Below are 25,575 nucleotides of genomic sequence, written 5' to 3'. Positions count from 1 at the left end.
GGGAATGGGGGATGAATCCTTGTTCCTATGTCACTCTCTAGTCTCTGTAACTGTGACATAGTGATCTGCAAGACAGTTTTTTTTCAAGATGCTATCACATGGCTGTCTAACCTTGCAATTGTCAGATGCTATTTCAACTAATACTTTGTTGGGACCAGCAGGTGTAGTGAAGGCTTAATATTTGTTGACAGTTCTTTTATAGCCCCATCAAATAGTTCCAACACCATAACAACTAATTCTTTGTTGTGATTTATAGACACTTTACTTTTCTCAATTAGTTTGCAAAACATTTTGAAAGTTTAATAAAAATTGTGAATGTGAGAATAATAAGCAAAAAAATAAAAGGTTTTTTTTCAGGATCAATAAATGAACACAGCACCTTAAAGAAATGACACACAAATTGTTTCAAATGTGTTATGACAGTTTCTGAGATACTTTTCCTCCACAATTAAATATAAGCACACAGATATACATTTTGAGTGTTTTATTTATTTATTACATTTGTACCCTGCTCATCGTAGGCTCAATGCGGCTTGCATAGTAACAAGAGAATACAATCTGTAGTTTCAGAGTCAACAAAGGAGGTATGTGATAGGACAAATGAACAAGCAGTAAATGGAATAAAAGAGATGTGAGGGAAAGGTAAGGAGGTGGGGCGATAAAGGAGAAGTTGGGAAGAGCATGGAGGGTAAGAAGGTTGGTAGGAGATATTTTCTTGTTAAAAGTTTAGTTGGATCGGTAAATAGATGTATTGTTTATGTTTGTTTATGGTATGTCAAGTCAGTAAACCTGTTTGAATAGATGGGTTTTCAATAGTTTCCTAAAGGGAAGATATTCACTAATTGACCGAATGTATCTGGGTAGAGCATTCCAGCGTTGGGATCCCAGGTAGGGGAAGTTTGATGCATGTTAGGTTTTTTACTTTAGACCTTTGCAATTGGGAAGGTGCAGGTTAAGGTATGATTATGAAGATGTTGGCATGGTTTGAATATTTTATCCACAAGAAGAATATGTTTTGACTTTATCTGGTCCCTTTCTCATTCACTTCCAATCCATCCCCTCCCATCGCCATTATTTACTTATTTATTTATAACATTTATATCCCACAGTATTCCCACCCAAGGGCAAGCTCAATGTGGTGTACAATAGTTAATATGCAAACAATAGTACAAAATACAAGGTCACAAGAGGGAGAAAGAAATAGCTGAGGAGGAAAAGAAGAGAGGGGAGGTGAGAAATTATCACATGGATTTCCACAGGTTTCTCGTCACCATCTCCATGCACACCTCTACTTTAGAGCTCTGCCTGCCTCTTTGGTCCTGTACTTGGAATGGGGAGCAATTCTGAAAATGATTCCCTAGATGACCTGGATTTCAACTTTCTACCTACATCTGGCTTCTAGAACCAACCTCCCACATTTTCCTATGTCCTTGGTACGCAAATGTACCAAGGCAGCTGGATCCTCCCCATCACGGTCTAAAATCTTATTTGTGATGTGTGAAATCCACCACCTTTGCATCAAGCAGGCAAGTAACCAATCAGTTCTCATGCCCACCAGCCACCCAGCTATTTACTTGTCTAATGATTGAATCACAAACTAAAGCATTCATCCTAACCACTTTCTGAACAGAAGAATTGGTTTGGCACCTTATTTCAGTTCATGTGACATAGTTGAAACAGACTGCTGTGAAATATTTGTTGCTGGTTGTTACTACTACTATTACTACTATTTAGCATTTCTATAGCGCTACAAGGCGTACGCAGCGCTGCACAAACATAGAAGAAAGACAGCCCCTGCTCAAAGAGCTTACAATCTAATAGACAAGAAATAAAGTAAGCAAATCAAATCAATTAATGTGTACAGGAAGGAGAGGAGGGTAGGTGGAGGCGAGTGGTTACAAGTGGTTACAAGTCAAAAGCATTGTTAAAGAGGTGGGCTTTCAGTCTAGATTTAAAGGTGGCCAAGGATGGGGCAAGACGTAGGGGCTCAGGAAGTTTATTCCAGGCATAGGGTGCATTGTTAATTTTTTAGGCATCTGAGTTAAATGTGTATAGCACAGGGGAGCTGATTCAGTTTCTTAGAAACGTTTTAACCAAGTTCCCTAGCTTAATTGTGTTAGGTGATTTTTTAACATCGATTAATGAGAAGTTACTCACATATATGAATGCCTATTTTGTTGATTGTATGCAGGGCGTAGGATTTAGGCAATTAGCAAATGGAGTAACAAGTGGGAAGTCAAACACTGGATCTTGTTTGTCATTGAGTGTCATGGGTGACCCTCAGATTTGAGGATGTATCTGATACTCCAGCCCCTTCATCAGACCATCATGTAACAGTTTTTAAGTTATATGGCTACTCACAACAGAGGAAGGTTATTTTGGTGTGAAGTGAGAGACCTGTGGGAAAACCTTTGTGATTACATTCCAGGCTAAGCACTAAGGTCTTAGGAAAATACTTTTTTTAAAGGATTGGGTTGCCATAAGAACGGCACTAGGAGTTAGATCCTGGTGGATTTATAAATGGTTTGAAAACATTGGGGTTGATATTCAGCTGGCAGGAGATAGCCCAATAAATGCCGCGGTTGGCCTTGACCCCGAATATTCAACGTTGGGCTGTTTCCAGTGATTGGCATTTAATATCCAGGGTTTTTTTTGTTTTGGCTGGCTCTAACTTATCTGGCTAAGCAAATATTCAGCGCTGGCCAGTTAATAGTGAACAAAGATAGGACTGCTATTTATACGGTCCGATTTGCCCGCTAAACTTAACCAGACTGCACTGAATATTAGCAGCTAGTTGGATAATTGCTATCTAACTGGCCAGGAGCCATTCCTGGCCGGTTAAATGGCGCTGAATATTTGAAGGAGGGGGGATGTAGTTTATTACCAAATAGGTTTAAAATTAGTAAGTTTTTTATTTTGTTTTTGTTCCAAAAGTTTGTTCTAGCACAGTGACTCAATTATATTGCAAGGTCTGTAATATGTTATGCCGGGAGTATACTCAGTTATTTTAAATTGTGAACTGCCTAGAACCCTTGAGGTTGTCTATAAATGTCTGATGTAATATACCACATGGAGTGTTTATGGATATGTAGTAAATAAATCAAAATAAATTAATTAATGTAATAAGCAGGATGACATAAACCTGTTTGAACTCAGACTAGCTTTGCAATCTTTTATGTGGCTTCTGGGGACTGAGGGAGAAAGACTGAAGGAGAGATTTTTTAAAAAATACCACCTTTCTGTGGTATAATCAAAGAGGTTTACATATCAGATGCAGGCACTCTCTCTGTGCCTTGTGGGCTCACAATCTAAGTTTTGTGCCTGGGACAATGAAGAGTTAAGTGACTTGCACAGGGTCACAAGGAGCTGCAATGGGAATCAAACCCAGTTCCCTAGATTGCACAACTAACCATTATTAGGCTACTCCTCCACTCAGTACAGCACATTGTTTTAGCTTTGTGAAGGTGCGAGGCAGGGATTGGAGAGTACTTTTGACTCTGCACAGCTATTTTGAACTCAGGCAGGTGTGTGGGGGGGGGGGGGGGGGGGGATGTTGGGAGCTTGTGGCTACCTCCCTCACCCTGCATAAGATTTTGAAAGTTGCAGGAGGAAAAGTGGAAGCTGGGATGGTGCTGAAGGGATATCAAGGGGGCTACTGACTCTTTGGATCATTTTTAATTCAGGTCAATAGAAAGGATTTGGCCAGCCAACACTGATTTTCAGAACTGGTTACCTCTGTTTAGGTTCTCAAGGGCTGCACATACTAAGTTTTAACTACTCAGATTTAGGATGCGTTTCAACTGAAGATCAGCTTAGGTGGCTAAATGTGTCTCCTTAAGTTGGATGCTTAGTGAGCCACTGAAGCATCTTGACATGGTCCTTGCACATACAAAAGCGATGGAATCCTCTGGACAAAAATCAACAAGAGTCAAACTTCAATATTTACAATAATGCCAAAACAAAGTCTATGATTTGATAAGATTTAATATCCTTAGTTTTAAATCAGAAGCATTTGATTGCTTAAAAGTGACAGTACAGTGAACATTTTAGATTGCAATACAGTAGAACACCAATCATCCGGATTTCCAATTATCCGGACCCATTATCCAACAATACCTTCCTAACCAATCCTCGCAGTTTGTGCAGAGAAAGCCCTGCCCTTTCCTGGCTTGATGATGATGCGGGACCGACACATGCAGAAGCCTTTGAATGCTTACAACTATGGCTTGGCTAGAAAAGCAGGAAGAAAGCAGTGCAATCCAGCTCCTTTTTCTGAAAAGACTACACGATCTTGCAGAGAAACAAAAATCGGTCTTCAAGCAATTAAACATTACGTTTTAGTGTACAGTAGTGTATATACAGTATGTACAATACTGCACTGTAGGTTTAAAAGCAGTTTTTGATCAGAACTACTGTATTTTATACTTTTTTCTGCAAACATATTGATGGTGATAAAACTAATGTTTAACATGCAATGCTGTAATCTTGTTTTCTTTACAGAAATTTGATATGTCTAATTATCTAGATTTATGTTTATCTGGACTACCCTCTGCAGAGGACAGTCCGGATAATCTGCATTCTATTGTATTTGAATGATTCAAAATACAGTACTGTTACCTCATCTACACCCCCCCCCCCCCCCCCCAAACAATCCATGACCTCTTGTACTCATATTGAGCCACAATACAAAATGATATAATTGATAAATATTTAATTTTTAAATGCCTCATTTCAAATAAATCATATATTGTAATTACAAATCAACAAAATACAACAGGCAGTAACAATTTTCTTTCATTAAAAGTTGACATTACCATTAAAGGAACAGTATGTTCAAAACAGCAAAGTAATTATAGAATTAAATATTAAAAATGATATATCTAAAATCTGAAAACAGAACCTAAATACTTAAAATCATTAAAATGGACTTAAAATATATACCTATACAAGTTTTAAAAACAGCTCCTGTATTTTCAAGTGGAGTAGCCTAGCAGTTCAAGAAGCAGCCAGGGTTCAAATTTCTCTTCTCTCACTAATACGTTTACACTGGGGTTTACTAAGCCAATATCACGGCCGGCTGTGCTCTAGTGCCGACACAGTCCATTCACCTTGAATGGGCTGTGTCAACAATGCCGAGCAGAAGCCGCTAGCGCACCTTAGTAAACAGTGTCCTTATGTACCAGAACTCTAACTTACCTTGAGCTTTGGAAAATGCAAGGAATTAAGACTAAAATCCAACTCCTTGGGATCATAAAAATAAAATTAACCACCGTTCACCTGTTCTACATAATTTGTAACTACTTCTCTTACGATCTAGTCTGCTCATAAATTGCACATCGATGTTGCTTTAAAAGTTGCCGCTGCACATCTGTTAATAGTTGCTATCATACAGTACTTCCCAAAATATGCTACGCTTTTGCAGCTGGACTTTGAAAGCATTTTCATTAACAAAGTTCTAGTAAGAATAGCAGCTAAGAGCTTCTTCCTTTCTGCCCTCCACTATTGTTTCTGAAATGAGGTTGCCTGAAGCAGCCCTCCTTGCACATCCTCTCTTCAGCCATTATCTCATAGCTTCAGCTTTCAAAACGCCACTGTTGAAGAGGAGAACCATCACAGATCGCCATGGCAACATATCCCTTATGGTTAAGTGGATCAACAACTTCCATGCACTGCCCGACAGACACTTGGTAGAGACGATTATTTTTCTGAGAAAGAAATAAAATAGCATTTTATTCCCATGTTGCAACAAATATTAATACACATTTTGTACAGCAGCCAAGCAATATTAAATTTGTAATGCTCTAAACAGATCTATTTTACACAATGAAAAGCCTTTGATTCTGTGGTGAACCTTTTGAATTATAAGCTTGAGTACATGAAGGACACCCACACATCATAGATGTGATTTGCTGACTTTATATAGTGTTTGTGACAATTGAACTGTACATGTGAACACTTCAATATTATGTCCCTGAGAAAGAAAATTCAAAACATGGCCACGTTGAGCAACTTGCTTATATAAGACAATAAAAGTTTTGTACTGTTGCAGTAGTCTGTGTTGGGCCCTCCTTTTTTGGTGCTACTCCTAATGAATATTGTAATAACCAGAGGAGTAGCTCTCAGAGTGTAGAACCTATTCCCAGCAGAGTGCACTAGTTTGCCCCAAACAAAGAACCGTACCCAAGGTAGAATGGAAGATTTGGCCTGACCAGGAGAAAGGATTCAGGTGCAGCATTACAGGACTCCCCGAAAGCACAGCCGTCAGTCTTCTGGCAGTGGGAGGAGTTCAGATGAGGCTCAGTTTCCCTGGGTGACTAAGCAATAGGTGCTCGTACCAAGGAGAAGCTGAAAGTGGGAGGGGCAGCAAAATGCTCCTTAGGAAAAAGCCTTGGACAGATAGAACAGCATCCTGGAAACACTTCCCCTGAGCTGCTGGTGGCAAACATAGACGTTGTGGAGGAATGGGAGCTCTTTCCTGAGGAGCCAATGGTCGTTACAGCAGAGTGAGTCCCAGCTTAAACTGAGATTTTAAATTTCTGTTTGCTATTATTTAACAACCAGCCCAGTGGGTGGCTGCCAGGTAATCAGAACCATAAAATCCTGGCAAGTGGGAGATGGGATGCAGGCACAACTGTGTACGATTATGACCCAGAATTTCTGCTGGGAAAGGACTTGCTTTTTGGAATTAATATTGCAGGAACAAACTGTGTGACACAGAGAAGGGGAGGGAAAGGGAAGAAAGGAAGATTTAGACTCCCCTTTCGGCTCTACCTTGAAGAAGCTCAGAAACTGCAGCATAAAAGGGTACTGAAATTGCAAGAAACCCTGGGATTGGGTGCTTCTATCCAGGGCAAATATTAAAGCCATCAGGAGTTCTTGGAGATTTGTTGCTTAAGAAAGACTTGAACTAAGCTAAACAAAGTCAAGCCCAAATTCCTTGCTAAAATTTCTGTTTCTGGCTAAGGGGGTGAGGAAACAAAGGACTTGTGGGATTATCCTGCTCCTGAAGGAAACATTATTTGGCCTCTATAATTTTTCAGTCAGGGGTTTTGTTTTGGTTTTCAAATTGGCTATTTTGGACTAAAAATTGTTTGGAAGAAGAAACACCTAGTGTGGACTGTTGTGTGGATTCAGGGCTGGTCTTAGGCAGAGGCGACCAAGGCGGCCGCATAGGGCCCCGCTCAGCGTGCCTCAACTCTGCCTCGTGCCTCCGCTCCGACCGGGACCGCATCAAGTCACTCAACCTCTCTGCAGCCATAGGCAGATAAAGCATTCCTGGCATACCTTGTACATTGTAGCACTGTGCTGGATCTTTTCTTAATATTTTTCCTTATTTTTTCCTTTATTATGAGAATTGGAACTACTAATTGTAGTGGACTTGAACTGAATAATTTCTGGGGAGAGGAGGTTTCATGATGATAGCATTGTGCTTATTATTTCAATCAGTTTTTTTGTACAAGTTTAGCTTCATTTGTCTTTATTTGAAATTTCATAAATAAAAAAAAATTCTAAAAATAGAATAATCTTATCAATGGGGTGGAGCTAGGGTGGGGGCGGGGCTAAGACCGGCCCTGTGTGGGTTTGAGCTGTGGGGAAAAGTGATGCTTTTGTGAAGCTCCAGGACCACAGACCCCTCTAGCAAGATGACCAACATGAGGAAGATTTGGGAGAGATACCGGTTCTTTTGTGTTTTACTTGTATGTTTGCATGCGCCTGTGGCTGTATGTGTCTCTCTAATCCAGTGCAATTTTTCTAGCAAAAAAGGTGCCGGTACTCAAATGCCAGGCCACCCTTCAGGGGTGGGGTGATCACTGAGGGACTCACTCCACAATAGCCAGGCCCCCTGCAACCAGTCACAGAATCTATGACAAGGCAGAATTGGTGTCTTGAGCCTGAGCTCTTTCATTAAAACTTGTGGTCCATGGGTCAATTTTAGAAGACACTGGAAAAGGTGCCAGTACTCAGTACCCCCTCAAAAAAAAAAGGCCTGCTCTAATCACTAGGCAAGAGAGTGATTCCCAAATATTTCTTTATTTTGGAAAAAAACCAAAATGAAACCAAATGTGATAATATATTCAATTATTAACTGTCATTGTTGGATTTCAGAGGATTAATTTTACAGTTTAAGCCTAGGGTACACCTCAGTCTCAAGGCCACAAATATTGTCATGCTTCTTCACCATTAGTTGGCAGTATATATAGCCATCAGTAGTGAAGTGCACAGTTGAGTCTCATGAGTTGTCACGGTACAGAACAACCATGAAGACAGCTAAATAGTTCAGTCACTAGGACTAATTAAGATATAGGCTAGCAGGGATAGTGTGGCAGTAGTAAATGAGTGGTGGGGAAAGCCATGTGGCGCATAACTTGTAGAATTATTTCCAAGTCCTCTGTTTGCATGTGTGTGTGATGATCTACTTGTCTGCATAGCTGTATGTGTTTATCTGTTTGAGTTGGTGGATGTCTTATGTATGTTGGCTCTGTGTGAATCTGTGAAACCAGAGAACAAGGGAGAAGTGGATTAAATGGAGCTATTCCCAAACTGCTGTGTGTCAGTGTATCAGTGATAGTATGATGCAGAAACCAGAACTGCTTCTCCTACAGAAATACAGTGGGTCATTTTCTGGAGTCTTTAATTCTCTAGAATATAGGGCTGATCTGGCCCAATTTCAAAGAGTTTTTTCATGGTGTTTTCCTTCAACAACAAATTGGGCCCCATTCCATTAAAGTTTTGGTTAATTATTTTGCCCCCATACAGACATTCTCAACCCCTTATATATAATTTCTTTCAAACATGCCGTTTGGTTGGAAAGTATAAAAAGGCTATGGGCAGTGTGGTTCACATCATTCAATAACCTCGATTAATGCCAGTGTAAAGATTTGTTCAAAGTGCCGTCGCACAGGCTGGAGATGGTGCTGTCAGCTCTCATTAAGCAAAATGAGATTCGCTTTGTCAATGGACTGTCACTGATAGCTAATCCGAGGAGATTGTTCAATAGTGTCTAATGAAACCGCCAGTTATCTTTGGCTCTGCCAATCCTCCAGCCACATATCACTATTATCATCTCAGTAGCAACTTGGTTTTAGTTCCTTGATACATTGGACAGCTGGTACACCCTTGCTGCAATGGAGGAATTATCAATATTCGCTCTGCCCAGCTTCCAATCTATTTGCAGAACAATTTTGATTAATTTCATTCATAGGTTTAATTGCCTATCATTACCCATCTAGACAATGTGCAAACAGAACATAGATAAACTAGACAAAAATAAAGCTTGTGACATATCAAAAAATGTTTTGATATTCTGTTTCAATAAATACTTTACTACTACTACTACTTAACATTTCTAGAGCGCTACTAGGGTTACGCAGCGCTGTACAATTTAACAAAGAGAGACAGTCCCTGCTCAAAGAGCTTACAATCTAATAGACAAGTGAACGGTTCTTACTGCTTTCTTCATTTGGAACTTTTTTTAAACCACTTACAGATGATGGCTCTGCACTGTCAGATGACCTGACCTAGACCATTTTTGTGTCCGATTACACTGCCCTTCCTAATGCTGATTTTTATTTTTAGTTCTGTGCTTTGTAGGTAAATATTTTATATGCTTTTTTTTTTTACAATGCATAGTGTGTGTCCCAAGTTTAACCCCATCCTGATATTACAATGTTTTGCTCAGCAATGGGTTGTGGAGACATGGTAAAGTCCAGTCGATGTTTCACTCAGATATATTCATTCAAGTATTTATACATAGCTTAGGCCTAAGTGGTTTACAGTTTCATTTTACAGGTACAGGGTCTGTCCCTAGCTCACAATCTAAGTAGTATATTGTACTACTGTTGTAACTGGGGCAACAGAGGGTTAAATGACTTACCCAGGGTCACACGGAGCTGAATATGGAATTGAACCTGGTTCCCTAGGATCTCAACCCACTGCTGACCAACAGGCAGCAGTGGGAATCAAACCCAGTCCACAACCCGCTGCATTAACCATTAGGCCACTCTTCCACTATTGACCTCTGATATAAACACAGAAAAATGTAGGCAGATAAAGACCATATGGCTTATCTAGTCTGCCCATCCATGTCATCTACTGTCCCTAACACTCCCCTCAGAGATCCTATATATTTGTCCCAAGCTCTCTTGAATTCAGATACTCTTTTCGTCTCCACCACTTACACCAGAAGGCCATTCCACGACTTCATCACAGTAGTATTTCCTCTGGTTACTTCTAAGTCTATCCCTTTTCACCTTCATCCTATGCCTCCTCGTTCCAGAGCTTCCTTTCAATTGAAAGAACTTGCCTCTTGTGCATTTATGCCACATAGGTATTTAAATGTGTCTACAATATCTCTCCTCTCCCACCTTTCTTCCAAGGTATACATATTGATATCTTTAACTCTGTCCCCATATGCTTTCTGATGGAGACCACTGACCATTTTAGTAGCCACCCTCTGGACCGACTCCATCCTGTTTATATCTTTTTGAAGGTACAGTCTCCAGAATTGTACACAATATTCTAAATGAGAGTCTTAAACAGAGCCATCATCACCTCCTTTTTCCTACTGACCATTCCTCTCCCTTTGCACCTAAGCATCCTTCTAGCTTTCACCGTCGCCTTTTCTACCTGTTTGGCAAACTTAAGATCATCACATATGATCACACTCAAGTCCCAATCCTCTTTCGTGCACAAAAGTTCTTCACCCCGTAAACTGTACCATTCCCTCGGGTTTTTTCATCTAACATGTATGACCCTGCATTTTTTAGCATTAAATCTAAGCAAATTCCAGACCATTCCACTAGCTTCGCTAAGTCCTTCCTCATGTTATCCACACTATTTATTTCATTTGTATCCCACATTTTCCCACCTATTTGCAGGCTCAATGTGGCTTACATAGTACCTTAGTGGCGATCGCCAGTTTCGGTAGAACAAATACAAGGTGATAGAGTAGCAGAGTAAAAGTTCATGTGTGACAGACACATTTCGTTTGTAAGTAAAATAAACATGAGAGAGAGAGTTTTTGGACATAAAAATAACTAAACAAGGAACCAAGGGATTTGGCACATCAATTTTCAGAAAAACAACTGACAGGAACACCTTGTTGTATTATTCCAGCTTTCCCTCAACGTCATTGAAAAAAGGTGTTCCTGTCAGTCAGTTTTTTAGATTACGTAGGCTATGTTCCACTAAAGAGGAATTTAAAAACAAGCAGGGGACATGGCAACAAGATTCATTATGAGAGGGTACCCCGATCAGGTGGTTAAAAAAAGCATTTAAAAGAGAGGTCACGTGACGCCATGGTGCAGGGCTGACGCTGGAAAGCTAGGCTCCGCGCACATTCACCCGGAAATCAGATAATTTGACTTACCCAAGGAGCGAAACGCCACATTTTCACTCATAATCGGTGGGAGAGCGATTGGCGAGTGGAGATCGAGTGGAGAAACATAGAATGGCAGCGAAATCGGTGAGGAGAGAGCGAGACAAATCGAAACTGCCAGAAAACAAGATGGCCGACCAGCGAGATCCTGGAGAATTTGCGGTGGGATCCGCATGGCTGACCGAAATCACGGCCGAGGTTACAGCGGCGGTCGAAGCTGCGCTGGAGAAAAAACTTCAGCAATTGCTCGATCGGACGGAGGAAGCTCATGAGCGTATTGATAGTATAAATATGGAGCTAGATGAAGGTTTACAGCGGATTTCAGAGATGGAGGAGACGGTAGGGGCGCAGAAAGAGATCAACAAGAAATTGGAGCGGAGAGTACAGGATCTGGAGACAAAGATCGATGATATGGAGAATAGGAGCAGGCGAAATAACCTGCGTCTGGTTGGGCTTCCAGAATCGCTCATGGATAAAGATCTGCCCACCTTTTTGGAGGATTGGCTGCCGAAATCATTGCACTTAGAGGACAAATTACAGAGTTTTTGTATTGAAAGGGCTCATAGAGTTGGGCCTCCGAGACAGCATGAGAACAGGCCGCGAGTAGTCATACTAAAATCTCTGAACTTTCGACATAAACAACATATTCTGGAAGCGATAAGAGGAGACAATACCCTCACCTACCAAGATAAGAAGATCCTGTGTTTTCAGGATTACTCCCAGCAGGTGCAGGCGAGGAGGAAGTCCTTCGCACCTATATGTACGGACCTTTTCAATAAAAAAATAAAATTTGCGCTCCTATATCCGGCTAAGCTGCGCCTCACGATCAATGGAGTCACCAAATTTTTTGACACAGTTGAAGCAGCTAAAGCATACATTCAACAACATGGGGGTGAATAGATCCTCTAAGAGGAAGGATATAATTACAGAAGCATTTTCTGGAGCTTTACAGGACGGAGGTTTAATTGAAACTATTTTGCTATGGAAAACCACCCTTGGGAAACATTTTGATCTCTCAAAGATTGAACATTGAATGATGAAACAGAGATTTGATTAGACATGTTCAATGCTTGAATATATGGGATCTTATTGACGATACAATACATAGATGACAATAGGGGAAATAGACATGGACTGTGGAATATAATATGGAATTTCAAGGTCGTACGAGCATGGAGAGGCGGAATGCAAATAAGGCTGAAAGACCACACAGAACTGAAACACAGCACAGTATGCTGAACTATCGAAAGGTGGTTGCAACAGAAGATGATCAAAGACTGGTATATGAAAAGTGACCTGTTAATTTGTGAATGAGTAGGTCGTTAGGAATGGGAAGAGTTGGAGGGGTAAATGATAACTGCAGGGTGAATGCAGGTGTTAATAAGTGACTAGTTCTTTGAACAGGAGGGAGGGAGGGAGGACTTGAAGGATGGGAGATGGGAGGGAGGGAGGGGGGGGATGGGAGATAGGGAGACATATAGAATTTGGCTAACAGATTCTCAATTAGATACATGGAGTCAGAAGAGAAACATGAGTGAGTTGAATGATGAGCGGCTGCTTGAACAAATAGTAGGAGTGGTGCTGCTGGGACACCATGACTGCCCTTATGTGGATGTGGAATATTGGTTGATGCATGAGCGAGATTTGGGAGACTGATGGGATTAAGGATATACTCCTGGAATGTGGGAGGTATCACATCTCCCATTAAGAGAAAGAAAATATTACATAGTCTCAAAAAGAAAAGAGCAGATATAGCACTCCTCCAGGAGACACATCTATCGTCTCAGGAGCATCTTAAGCTCAAAACCTGGTGGGTGGGGACAGTATTGGAGACCCCTGCGGTGGGGAAGAAGGCGGGGGTAGTGATATTGTTCCATAAATCACTCCAGGTTGAGGTGGGGCAGCTGTGTATTGATTCTGAAGGGAGATACATTCTGGCACAGGTCAAGGTGAATAACACAGCCTGCCTCATTAGTAACATATATGCCCCTAATGTGTACAGTAAGAAATTCTTCCATACTCTCATAAGCAAGATGCAGCAATTTAATGTTTCGAAGAAGATAATTGGGGGTGATTTCAATGTAGTAGCAGATCCCACCATGGACAAATCCCATAATGTAGCAGGTGCGAGAGGGGAGATGGATAAAGGTATCAATTTGCTGTGTGGAGCTCTGGGAGTGGTTGATGTGTGGAGGGTTCTTAACCCAAATACCAAAGATTACACGCACTATTCTAGAGCTCACCACACGCAATCACAAATAGACTACATACTGATAGATGAAGACAGCTTTGCAGATATCATGGAGGCAGCAATTGATCCTACGATAGTATCGGATCATGCGGCAATATCTATTGAATTTAAAGATCTGAATTCACAAAGCAGACAGCTTCGATGGATATTTCCCTTGGATCTGTATTATGATCAGGATTTCAGACCATATATTAGGAGAAAATGGGAGGAATATGCACTGTACAATGCATCTCATACTGATACACCAATATTGTTCTGGGAGGCTGGGAAGGCTGTGTTAAGAGGAGAGATTATAGCATACAGTGTCAGAAAGAAAAAACAGAGAGATCGGGAGATCATTAGATTGGGGGAACAGTTGGTGCAATTGAGGAGGGCATATGGACAAGGGGCAGCAAATCATATCCGAGAGCAATTGTTAGCCACTCAGGTAAATTTAAATGAACTGCTACATCAGCGAGCCAGTAAATCTGCTGAATATTATAGATATCAATTGCATAGATTTGGAAATAAACCAGGGAAGCTGATGGCAGGGCTGGTGAGGAAGGCGAAGGGGCAGAGGAGAGTGTTGGCGGTCAAGACACAGAGGGGGAACCTAGTACATGATGATACAGAGATACGAGAAGTATTTCAAGATTATTATGCTAGGCTATATGCCAAAAAAGACGAAGATGATTTAGACCCTGACATATATTTAGAGAATATCAACAAGACAAAGATCTCAGAACAACAGAAAAGGGCGCTAAATACACCGATTGAGACTGAGGAGGTCCTTAAAGAAATTAAAGCTAGTGCTTTACATAAAGCTGCGGGGCCAGATGGATATAGGGCTGAATTCTATAAAATATTAATGCAGGACATAGGAGGTCCCTTAACTAAAGCCTTTAATAGATCAGTTGAATTAGGGGAACTTCCACAGTCTTTGCGACTTGCGGATATAGTGGTATTTCCAAAACCTGAGAGGGATCCAACTATACCAGACTCATACAGACCAATTTCACTGATTAGTTATGAAGCTAAGCTGCTAGCAAAAATTCTGGCCTCGAGATTGGCAAAAGTGCTTCCCAGCATAGTTGCAACTCCACAGGTGGGATTTATACAAGGGAGACAGAGTGGGAAAAATATTAGACTGATATTGGCATCAATAGAGAATGTGTGCAGAGGGGGTAGAGATTCCCTATTGATCAGCTTCGACGCCGAAAAGGCGTTTGATCGAGTAGAGTGGGAGTTCCTGTTCGCTTCATTAAGAGCGTACGGATTTGAAGGCTTCTTTACACAAGCAATCTCTATATTATATAAGAACCCTATGGCGAGAGTGCAGGTTAATGGAGCGTACTCTCGAAATTTTGTAATTAATAGAGGTACCAGACAGGGATGCCCTCTGTCCCCTCTACTGTTTGCTATTACGCTAGACCCGTTGGTCAGGGAAATCATAGATAACCCTGAGATTGAAGGTATAAATTTGGGAACCAGAGAATTTAAGATCTCGGCGTTTGCCGATGACATTTTGGTTCATCTAGCTAGACCGGAGAGCTCACTACCGGTGTTGATGGAGGTTTTTGAAGAATATGGGGCCTTTTCGGGATTTAAATTGAATTTCCAAAAGTCAGAGGGATTGCCCACAACTAATCAGGTAAGGGAGAAATGGAAGGGTAGGTTTCCACTGAGATGGGCGAACAAGGAATTTAAATACCTAGGCATAACTCTAACAAGTGATCCGAGTAGATTATATAGACAGAATATTGATAAGTTATTGCAATATACGCGCCACAAACTAGCAATATGGGAGGGACTACCCTTAACTTTAATTGGGCGAGTGGGTTTATTTACGATGATACTTTTTCCAAAATGGCTCTATGTATTAAGACAGTTGCCACTAGTTTTACAGACTAAAGATATAAAGAAGATTCGAGGCATGTTGACTAGGTTCTGTTGGAGTGGGAAAAAGGCTAAAGTTAAATTGGAATATCTCTATGGGAAAAGAACAGAGGGAGGCCTGGGGTTGCCTGACATTAAACAATATAATTGGGCCTGTTTAGCGAGACACTTAGCAGATTGGATTATGGAAACAGAAGAGCATACGGCATGGAATATTGAGTGTGAATTGTTTAGACCATATCATCCCTATTATATGATGCACGTTGAGAGTAAAATGTTACCAAAGGAATGGAAACATCATATTTTATTGCACCCAATGAGATGTATATGGCAGTACATATTGAGGAGATTAAATAAGAACCCACGATGTACGGACCTCCTCCCACTAGTAGGAAATGGAGCATTCGAACCAGGGAATGCTTACCCGAAATTTATTAAGTGGGCACAGGAGGGAGTGGTATTAGTGGCAGATGTTATGCAAGATACGGGAAAGATTATATCAAGGGAGGCTTTAGAGGACTTGGTGGGAGTAGAGAACGTGACATGGTATGCTTACTGCCAGATCCACAGCTATATTGAGAAATTACTTAGAGAAAAATGTGATAGAGGGATGTATGAGTTGCTGGTGAATTTGTTTTTGCCTCAGGGAAGAGAACAGACTACGGTGTCCACACTGTATAAACAGCTAAGCTTGATTGCTAAGCATCGTAGTTATGAAGCAGTGGCAAGACGATGGTCTGAGGATTTACAGGTAGAGATCAGCAGTGGAGATATAGTCCAATCACTAAAGGAGATAGTACATAAAGTGGCTAGTGCCAGATATAGGGAGATACAATTTAGAATCATTATGAGAGCGTATTTCTCTCCCATACAGGCTTATTACGCAGGTAGATTGCAAGAAACACATTGCAGTAAATGTAATTTTCAGAGAGCAACACTGTATCACATGTTCTGGGGATGTCTGGTTATACAAAAATTTTGGGGTCCAGTGCTGGAATATTGTGAGGCCTTGTTGCACAGGAAGCTTCGGCTAGAGACTAAAACTGTTGTGCTTGGACTAAGGGGACGAGGGTCAATAATGCGACATAAAGAAAGTCTATTTATCTATAAGGTACTAATTGTTGGGAAGCAATGTATATTACAACATTGGACACAAGATATAGGACCATCCTTCTGGCAATGGAGGAGCTCGCTTCACTCCCTGGTGCGAATGGAAGCACGTGCTATGTCCAGTAGCCCTAGAAATAGACAACGGTTTTGGGAAGTCTGGGAACCATATGTACAGGCTCTATCAAGCAGAGCTCGTAGTTTATTGGTGAACACACTCACGGGAAAGGAAGGGAAGGAAAGTTAATGATATATATGTTTATTGATTAATGGTGATATGAGAATTATACGGTTCAGGTATAGGGGGGGAAGGGGGGTGGGGGGAAGGGGAAGGGTACCTTTAAAACTTTTGATGACACTTTAGATATGATTATGTTAAGAAACAAAACGGACAAAGACCTGGATTAAGTAAATGTTTATTGACTATATTTGTTATTGACTGTGACATCAATAAAACAGTTTAAACATTAAAAAAAAAGCATTTAAAAGAGCACTATATTCCCATCGTGAGTGGTTATTAACGCCCCGTACTAAAGAAAGTGAAAATCAATTAGTGTGTGTACTTCCCTATTTCACCCAAGCCTCAGGTGGGATCATCCACAAATATTGGGATATATTAGGGGTTCATCCCTCCCTCACTAATCACCCCAAAATAGCGTATAAACGTAGTAAAAACAAAAGGGAACTTTTAAAAAACTCTAATACTGACGTGAGGAGTTCATGCTCCATGTGGTAGATGTGTGTATTGTCGATTTTCAATACACACTAATCATATTAAAGTACCTGGGACTGATAGGAAATTCTATCTGAAAGAGGATACCACATGTGATTCGTCACAAGTTGTATATTGCATAATATGTCCGTGTGGCCTTTACTATATAGGGCACACGAAATCGAAATTGAAAATTTGTATCGCGGACCATATTAGCAATATCAAGAATTCGTGCAAGGAGGCCCCCTCTGGTGTGTCATTGGGGCGAAAAAAGTCACACAACAGAGCAGATCAGATTTGCGGCTATATGCCAGGTGAGATTGAGGGGGGGGGGGGGGGGGGGACATTAAACAAGTGTTACACAATATAGAGCAAAGATGCATTTTTTTGTGTCGCACAGTCATCCCGGGCAGGTTGAATTTAGAAGCAGAGTGGCGATTGGCCACTTCGCATACCACATGTTGTGATTACATTGATATTTAACGAGTTCAGCATGGCTGGCAGGATATCCGCTCGGAATGACTGGTGGCGTCGATGCCCAGTGGACAGTAGCCCTTCTGGTAAGCAGCCGTTTTTTGTATCAAACATGAGTTAAAATGATATTTATTTAGTTTGTTACAACAAAAAATGTATGGGTTAAGATATGATGGTGGTTATGTATTTGATTAAAGGTAAAGGATGCTTCTCCCGAAGAAGATAGCAATCGAAACATGGTTCCACATAGAGAAGCAAAGGAAGTTTTATTGAAAAATGTAACGGTGCCAAAATGAAAGAAAATCTATCTAGGTTGTATTGTATGAAGACAAGATCTGTGGTATGAAAAAGAAATTATTATCCTTTTGAAACAACTGAAGGGGGAATTTTCCATTTGTGCTTGATTCAAGAGGTTATGGAACTAAGTTTTCTACTTGTGCTTGACCTATGAAGATAAGGATTCAAGTAAGGGAATACGATCATCATAGTGGGACTTAACAAGGACTATTAACAGTAAAGGATAAGGAGTGAAAAGAAAACAGCATAACACAAATAAGTACCTGTATACAATATGTAAGCCGCATTGAGCCTGCCATGAGTGGGAAAGCGCGGGGTACAAATGTAACAAAACAAAAAAAAATAACACAATGGGCTCTAAGGTGGATTATTAGAGAGTTAGCACAATGATGTATTAAGTAGGTAGAAACTTTTTGTTGACACTGTATACAACAAATATATAAGAAAACAAATGTGTGGGGATTAAGTAAATAAATGATCTTTATTTTAACTAAATAATATAAGCAGGGTCCTTTTGTTTAGTTATTAAGTGATATAATTGACCTCGCAGAAACATGTTGGTCTCCACAAACAGCTAGTAATTTAATATTATCTTTAACATATAATGCTACTCCCCCTCTCTTTGATAACCCTGCTCCAATGATTCAAGTTTAAAGCCCTTCAGTAGGTTAGCCAGTCTGATGCTGATACGGGTTGTACTTTATCTTGTATGTATGTTTGTTGACAGTATCCCTGATGACTAGACAGTTCTGTAGAGGTTTTGAATGGGTTAAAGTTTCAACATGTCATACACAACTTTGTTTTTTTTCATTGTTTATGAATAACCAACAAATAATGGACAATGAACATGACTTTCTCCCCTCTATAGCTTCCTGCTATACAGGGAAGTATTAATCTTTTAAGCACTCAAATTAATTTGTACTCACTAATATGGGAGCTGCAGTGCTGAAAACTGTTTACTATGAATAGTACTTCATGGTACTATAAAGAGTACTTCACTTTTTCAAGAAAAAGAAAGCCCAAATAGTCCTATTGCAGGAAACGTCTCATCTGCACCAAAGCGATTGGGTAAGCCAGGCATTCTATGCCTCATTTATCTCCAAGAGTAAAGATGTTTGTATTTTGATCCATAAAGTGCTCCTTGTATCTCCTAATAAGGCAATCCATGTTCCAGAAGGATATTGTATTACTGGAGTACACTGGTGCAACTTAAGAGAATGGCTCTATTCTTTTCTTCTCCTGTGTGGCTAATAATAGAAAGATCTTTCACAGTTTGTGTGCATCTCAGGACAGTACTCACTGACTGCGCACATACTTATTCCATATGGCGCCTGACTTATACTGTCTAGACTAGGGTATCAAGGCAGGCGACAGTCTCTGCTCATTCCCATATTTCCTTCTTTTCTTATCTAAAAAGGATGGATGGAAGAGAGATGCAAATAGGACAAGTTTGGTGTAAACAGCAGACAAACATATCCAAATTGTTAAAATAGTCTCTATATAATAGTCTTTAAAAAGGCCTTGTTTGATATAAAAAGCCAAGAGGTCCTGGACACTACACTGGCTAATATGGTGGAGTTTGCTCTATACAGAAAGTATAACAAATAGACGAGCATTCCTGTACTATTGCAAAGTCTATTAGAATCAACACAAAGCAATTGTTTGCATCCCTAATTGACAAATGGAATGCTTAACTTCTGATTAGAATTGATGAGGACTGGTTTTTAATTTGGTCCCAGGCCCGTCAAATTCTTTGTGCTGAAGACTTTATACCACGCCTACAGATTCCCCACCTTTTTTCAAACATTTCTTCTCTCCCCTTGTCCTCTATGCTGGAATCTGTGACCTTTGCGGATCACGTTTCTATGCCTTATTAAACTGTCCTATTTTTCAGAATTTATGTGCATTTTTTCTGAAATTTCTCAAGTTACCGGATTACATCTTATGCCTTCTGCTGAACTGGCTCTTCTTTTTTAAACTATCATAACTGCTCTTTGATATGGATCTGCCTCAAAGTTTCCTACATTCTACATGACGGTCCAAAAAATAAATGAAGTGTTTCTTCTAAACCTACTTTACAGCCATCGCACACAAACACCTAGAGAAACCTAATTCTATGTTTGCTCTCCCTCAATTAAATCCCTGCACTGACTCAGTCTCTCAGACCTAAGCACTATCCACATAAATTCATAGAAATTTTCCTCTCCATCCACTTAATGGAGAAACATACACTCATACATCCTCTCTATCTCATATACCAACCCCAACTGCCTTTAATGGAAATCCTTGGAATGTTCAGGTTCACACTTGGCATGAGGTGTTAGCTGTCGCGAGCCCACAAATTCAGCCACACATGCACAAGCACTGAAACATATAGTGTTGAGTTTAGGAAAACATTACATTTATGAGCACACAGCCAGCCGCCCATGTACCTTTGCCAGGGTCTCCAGATTGGGTTCCCAGTACAGTCTCTACATGCACTCACTGCATGGCTTCCTGAATACATGCACTTCCTCTGCATACGCATTCCCTCACTTGTCGCACCTTCTCTGGGCTTTCCCTCTCCCATATCCTGGACTCCAGTGCCAAAGCTGCGCAGACAATGGTCTCCCAGCTGCCTCTATACATGCTCCGGGACCCCTGGGTCTTCACATATCAAGGAGAGCAACTCCGGAGGCCCTGACAGCCTTGGACTTTCCTGTAGTCTACCCAGCGCTCCCACAATTCATACATACACATGCCCAGCATTCGCTGGTACAGACTCACTCAAACTCTGGGAAGCTCCCCACCACTCCCAAAGGCTCAAGGAAACATTCTTCGGCGCCATCAACCACCCAGACCACTGGAAACCGCCACACTTCTCCTAAAGTGGCAACAACACTTGCGGGACTCAGGATCAAGAACAGTTCCCCAGAACCATAACAGCACCCAGGTGAGCCACAACCTTTATTATTTATTAATCTGGGCACAACTCCTGCCCTACTTCCTCAGTACTTTCATTTAAAAATTTTTTAAGCCTACTGGTTACAATACAATGCGCAACTAGTGTCCATTAGCACACACTAATCTTTAGTAAAATATCCCCTTAATGAGTTGTGAATCAGCTTTTCAAAGTTGTGCATTTTGAAAAGTTAATACATTCCCTTTGCAGCAGGAGTTCTCAACCCAGTCCCTGAGATATGCCCAGCCAGTCAGGTTTTCAGAATACCCACTATGAATATTCATGAGATACATTTGAATGTCCTACCTCTATGGTGTGCAAATTTATCTTGTACATATTTATTGTGTGTATCCTGAAAACCCACAATGAAGATATGTACAATATGTTTTATGCATTTCAACATGGAGCAAGTCTTGATCTCATTATGTGGCTCCTCAACAGTAATATTGTACTACAGTATATGTCCAGCTATATTATTTTTGGTACCTTTTTGGTTTTGCTAATTCTCCATAAATACGCTGTAGTATTTTTGGGCATCACCTTAGTTGTCTTTCTCCGATACAATTTAGTGTCAAACACGTAGTTTATCTGTCTCACCTTTCTACTCTAAACCGTCATGTACGTCTTTCAGAAATACAAAATTATGATACAAATCCAGTGCTAGGGAAAAGTTTCATGATAAATCTTATAATAGGAGAATGAGCTTTATACAAAATGAAGAAACTAGATACCACATGGCCTAAGTAAAAATACATGCATATGAACCCACGGATTAAAAAGGCTTTTCAGCATTCTGGCATAGAAGGTAAGAACTACTCACTCCGAATAACCATTGCTGTGACCCACCAGATCCATGGCATTTCATCAGACGAGGTGGATCTGACGAGCGTATTTCTGACATATCCAAGCAAAGGAGATTACTTAAAATCAGCTCATGCTCTTCATTGTAACTCCATATCTGAAATATTAGTGTAAGAGAAGACAGACATATCTATAAATTAATAATATTTGGGCTAATTTGTGTCAGAACACATTAATTATATATTTTATGAAATAAAGCTGCAAAAAATGCAAAGAATGTTAAATTAAGCATGGCCTATATCCACTGTTTTTGAAATGTGAGTACACGTTACTGAATATTTATTATATCCATTATTTACTCACAAAACACAGACCCTATAATGAATTTTATGGAAACTGAAGCTTCCCATTCCTGATTATTAGCAGTCAAATTGCACATATAGTAAACCCTTAAACTCAAATACCATTTTCTCTGGAACACCACTAAAGGGATCCATTTCCCTACCATTCTTTGTTAGAACTTATTTGGTTGTCAATTATACATCTTTTTCTGCTTGACTAAATAAGGATTATGACACACATGAATGTGTGCTGCATCTGCTAAAAATCCCTGTATTACTTATATTTAGCTAAAATATGAGTGTGTTTTTCTTGAGGGGGTGGGGGGGGGAGGAAGGACAGAGAGGAAAGAGACCCATGGTAGCACTTTCTTCCTTTCTGATTCCAGCTCTGTCAGAATCAGGGCTGGGTTATATGTGGTTTTATTTGCAATGACCCTCCCTACTCACCAGTTGTTTCTGTAAAACACCCAGTTGTGCAATTTGTGTGAAGCCTAGTTTCCTATTTATATTTTTTAAAAAAGTGAAAAAAACAGAGAAACATCTCTGAGGCAGACCACTATAGTTGAAACAGTACCAATGTTAGGTCTTAGACAAACAGTAAGCAATGTACTTTGAATAACGTGACATTTATCTGAAAAAGAAATTGATTTACCATACTGAGTTCCCTCCCCCCCCCCCCCCCCCCCCCCAGAGTAAACTGTGATAAATATAATAACAATGAACTGTGATATGCTATATAGGATTTTAAGAGTAGAATGTTCATTGGTTGTTTTGGAGTTTTTACTAAAACACAAGGATGTACAAGGAGTTGTTGGCAACTAATGACAGTGTTCTGTGATATTTTTTTTTACAACGTTAAAGGATGAGTTACAAGACAACAGATGGCAACTCACACTACATTTTTTGAGATGAGCAGTTTATGCATTAAAATTGTGTCCTTCTCACCTCGATTTTTATACTAGTTAAAACCTAGCTTCCTAAATCTCTTACAAATGTCAAATTTATAAAATAAAAATAAAGGGGCTCATTTTCAAAGCACTTAGACTTACAAAGTTACATAGAAACTATGGAACTTTAAGTCTAGAAGCTTTGAAAATGAGCCTCAGAGACACAGATGTTTTTGGTTGCATCTTTCTACCTGGCCAAAAGATGCAATATAATAAATATTTTATGCTTCTACACATGTTAAGTGTTCTAAAGATCACTTAACATTGGGTATACCATATCTTTTGCTTTGTTCTTCACCACCATGCTTCCCATGTTAAATAGAGTTGAAACAGCTCATTTTAATGGAAATTATATGGCCACAACTTTTATTTAAAGCCCCAAAACAAAAATTCTGCAATCATATGAACAATTTGAAACTTAAGATCAATTTCTAAAAGACCCCACCAGCTAGTTTGCTTTCTGAACCTCCCTTCATACAGAACCTTTCTGTGAACAAATCTACCATATAAAGAGTTACTCCTTTGGCAAGAGACCACTGATGGGGATCTAGGAACCAACAGTTTGTCTATTTACATTTCAGCTTCCTTGATTATGGGAAGATTTTCCAGGGGCTGCTGAGCAGAGTGGGTGTCCACCTATTACCTAATAAGGGGCGTATTTTCAAAGCACTTAGACTTACAAAGTTCCATAATAACCAATGGAACTTTGTAAGTCTAAATGCTTTGAAAATGAACCCGTAAGTGTCTTCCACAACCCATCGGCTAACCTAATGAGGGTGCCTTTAAACTAGGTTTGTCGGAAATGAGTAACCAAAGTCTTCAGGTAAGTAAAAGCTCTCTTGTAAGTAAAACATTAAATACTACTACTAATTATTTCTAAAGCGCTACTAGATGTACGCAGCGCTGTACAATTGAACATGAAGAGACAGTCCCTGCACGACAGAGCTTACAATCTAATTAGGACAGACAAACAGGACAAACAAGAGATAAGGGAATATTAAAGTGAGGATGATAAAATAAGGGTTCTGAACAAAGTGAATAAGGGTTAGGAGTTAAAAGCAGCATCAAAAAGGTGGGCTTTTAGCTTAGATTTGAAGACGACCAGAGATGGAGCTTGACGTACCGGCTCAGGAAGTCTATTCCAGGCATATGGTGCAGCAAGATAAAAGGAATGGAGTCTGGAGTTAGCAGTGGAGGAGAAGGGTGCAGATAAGAGAGATTTACCCAGTGAACGGAGTTCCCGGGGAGGAATGTAGGGAGAGATGAGAGTGGAGAGGTACTGAGGAGCTGCAGAGTGAATGCACTTATAGGTCAATAAGAGGAGTTTGAACTGTATGCAGAAACGGATAGAAAGCCAGTGAAGTGACTTGAGGAGAGGGCTAATATGAGCATAACGACACTGGCGGAATATTAGTTGTGCAGCAGAATTTTGAACAGATTGAAGAGGAGAGACAAGGGGAAAATGGGCAATATCTAGAAAGCTGTTTGTATACAAATGCCCATAGTATGGGAAATAAAATTCCAGATTGTTGAGAGACTAGCATGCTGAGGCTGTGATGCAAAGTTTTAGGGCATTCAGAATTTTCCTTATTGCAAAGAAATTCATTTGTTGAAGCTTATCCTGAGCAAATCAGACTATGAATACCTTTTCATGAGCTCTCCAGCACAGAATGAGAGCACCTACAGTTAGGATGTTTTGAACAGGTGGAATTTGGAAGGAGAACCCTTTCAATAGATGATTAAAATAGCTGCTCTTGACTTTGACTTTATCACAAAGGACCTTGAGTGCCCTACACCCACTAAGATCAAAGAGGCCATTGAGCCTGACTTGCATGTTTAATCATTAGTTCCAACATCCTCATGTTACATGCAGAATCTTTAATCCTTTCCTGTGGAAGAAGTCAAATTGAGATGGCAGTCTTAAATGGAGTTTGGGGTAATTTATTATTAATTTTAGCAATGGTACTGTTTTTTTTAATACTTCACTGAGATGTGCCCTTGACTAATCAATTAGCAAGACAGTGAAACACCCCCCCCCCCCCAACTTGTAGAATAAATTGCAATGCCCTTGTTTCAATACACTGGCCCAAAATTTGCTTATAGAAATGTTCCAAATATGATTTAAACACATTATCTTTACTTCCTTACTCCTTTACTCTTTCTATCTATTATTACAAGGAGGAAAAGGTTCAGATGTTCTGAGAGATGATATCTCTGTGGGTAAGTGACATTATTTTATTCTGAGCTAGGGTTTAAAAGAGGAATTGTAGGATACTGATAAACAGAATTTTAAAATTAAAAAAAAACAAGCAAACCTTATTAGCTGGTCTCCATACCCTTTTCCCCAAAGTTTTAAAACTTGAAGTTTCTGCCATAATATTAACAGTCTCTAGAAGGCACAGAAGGGCCCAATTCAGTCCCAGCTCTCAAAGAACGAGTCCGTTCCCTTGAG

General features: G+C 40.1%; 1 protein-coding gene across 3 annotated transcripts in view; it reads right to left on the bottom strand.

Moving 5' to 3' along the window:
• Window positions 1–3,966: 3,966 nt before the first annotated feature.
• GALNT11 (polypeptide N-acetylgalactosaminyltransferase 11) overlaps window positions 3,967–25,575 on the bottom strand; it is a 125,234-nt gene continuing 103,625 nt past the window's right edge. For all 3 annotated transcript variants that reach the window (XM_030198319.1, XM_030198326.1, XM_030198333.1), the window contains exons 11-12: window positions 21,855–21,992; window positions 3,967–5,705 (exon numbers count right to left, since the gene is read on the bottom strand). In XM_030198319.1, the coding sequence (XP_030054179.1) occupies window positions 5,574–5,705; window positions 21,855–21,992 (270 nt within the window). In that variant the 3' untranslated portion in view covers window positions 3,967–5,573. The remainder of the gene's footprint in view (window positions 5,706–21,854; window positions 21,993–25,575) is intronic.

This window comes from Microcaecilia unicolor, chromosome 1 (genome assembly GCF_901765095.1).
Source record: "Microcaecilia unicolor chromosome 1, aMicUni1.1, whole genome shotgun sequence".
Lineage (NCBI taxonomy): Eukaryota > Metazoa > Chordata > Amphibia > Gymnophiona > Siphonopidae > Microcaecilia > Microcaecilia unicolor.
This window is presented reverse-complemented; position numbering and strand designations above follow the sequence as displayed.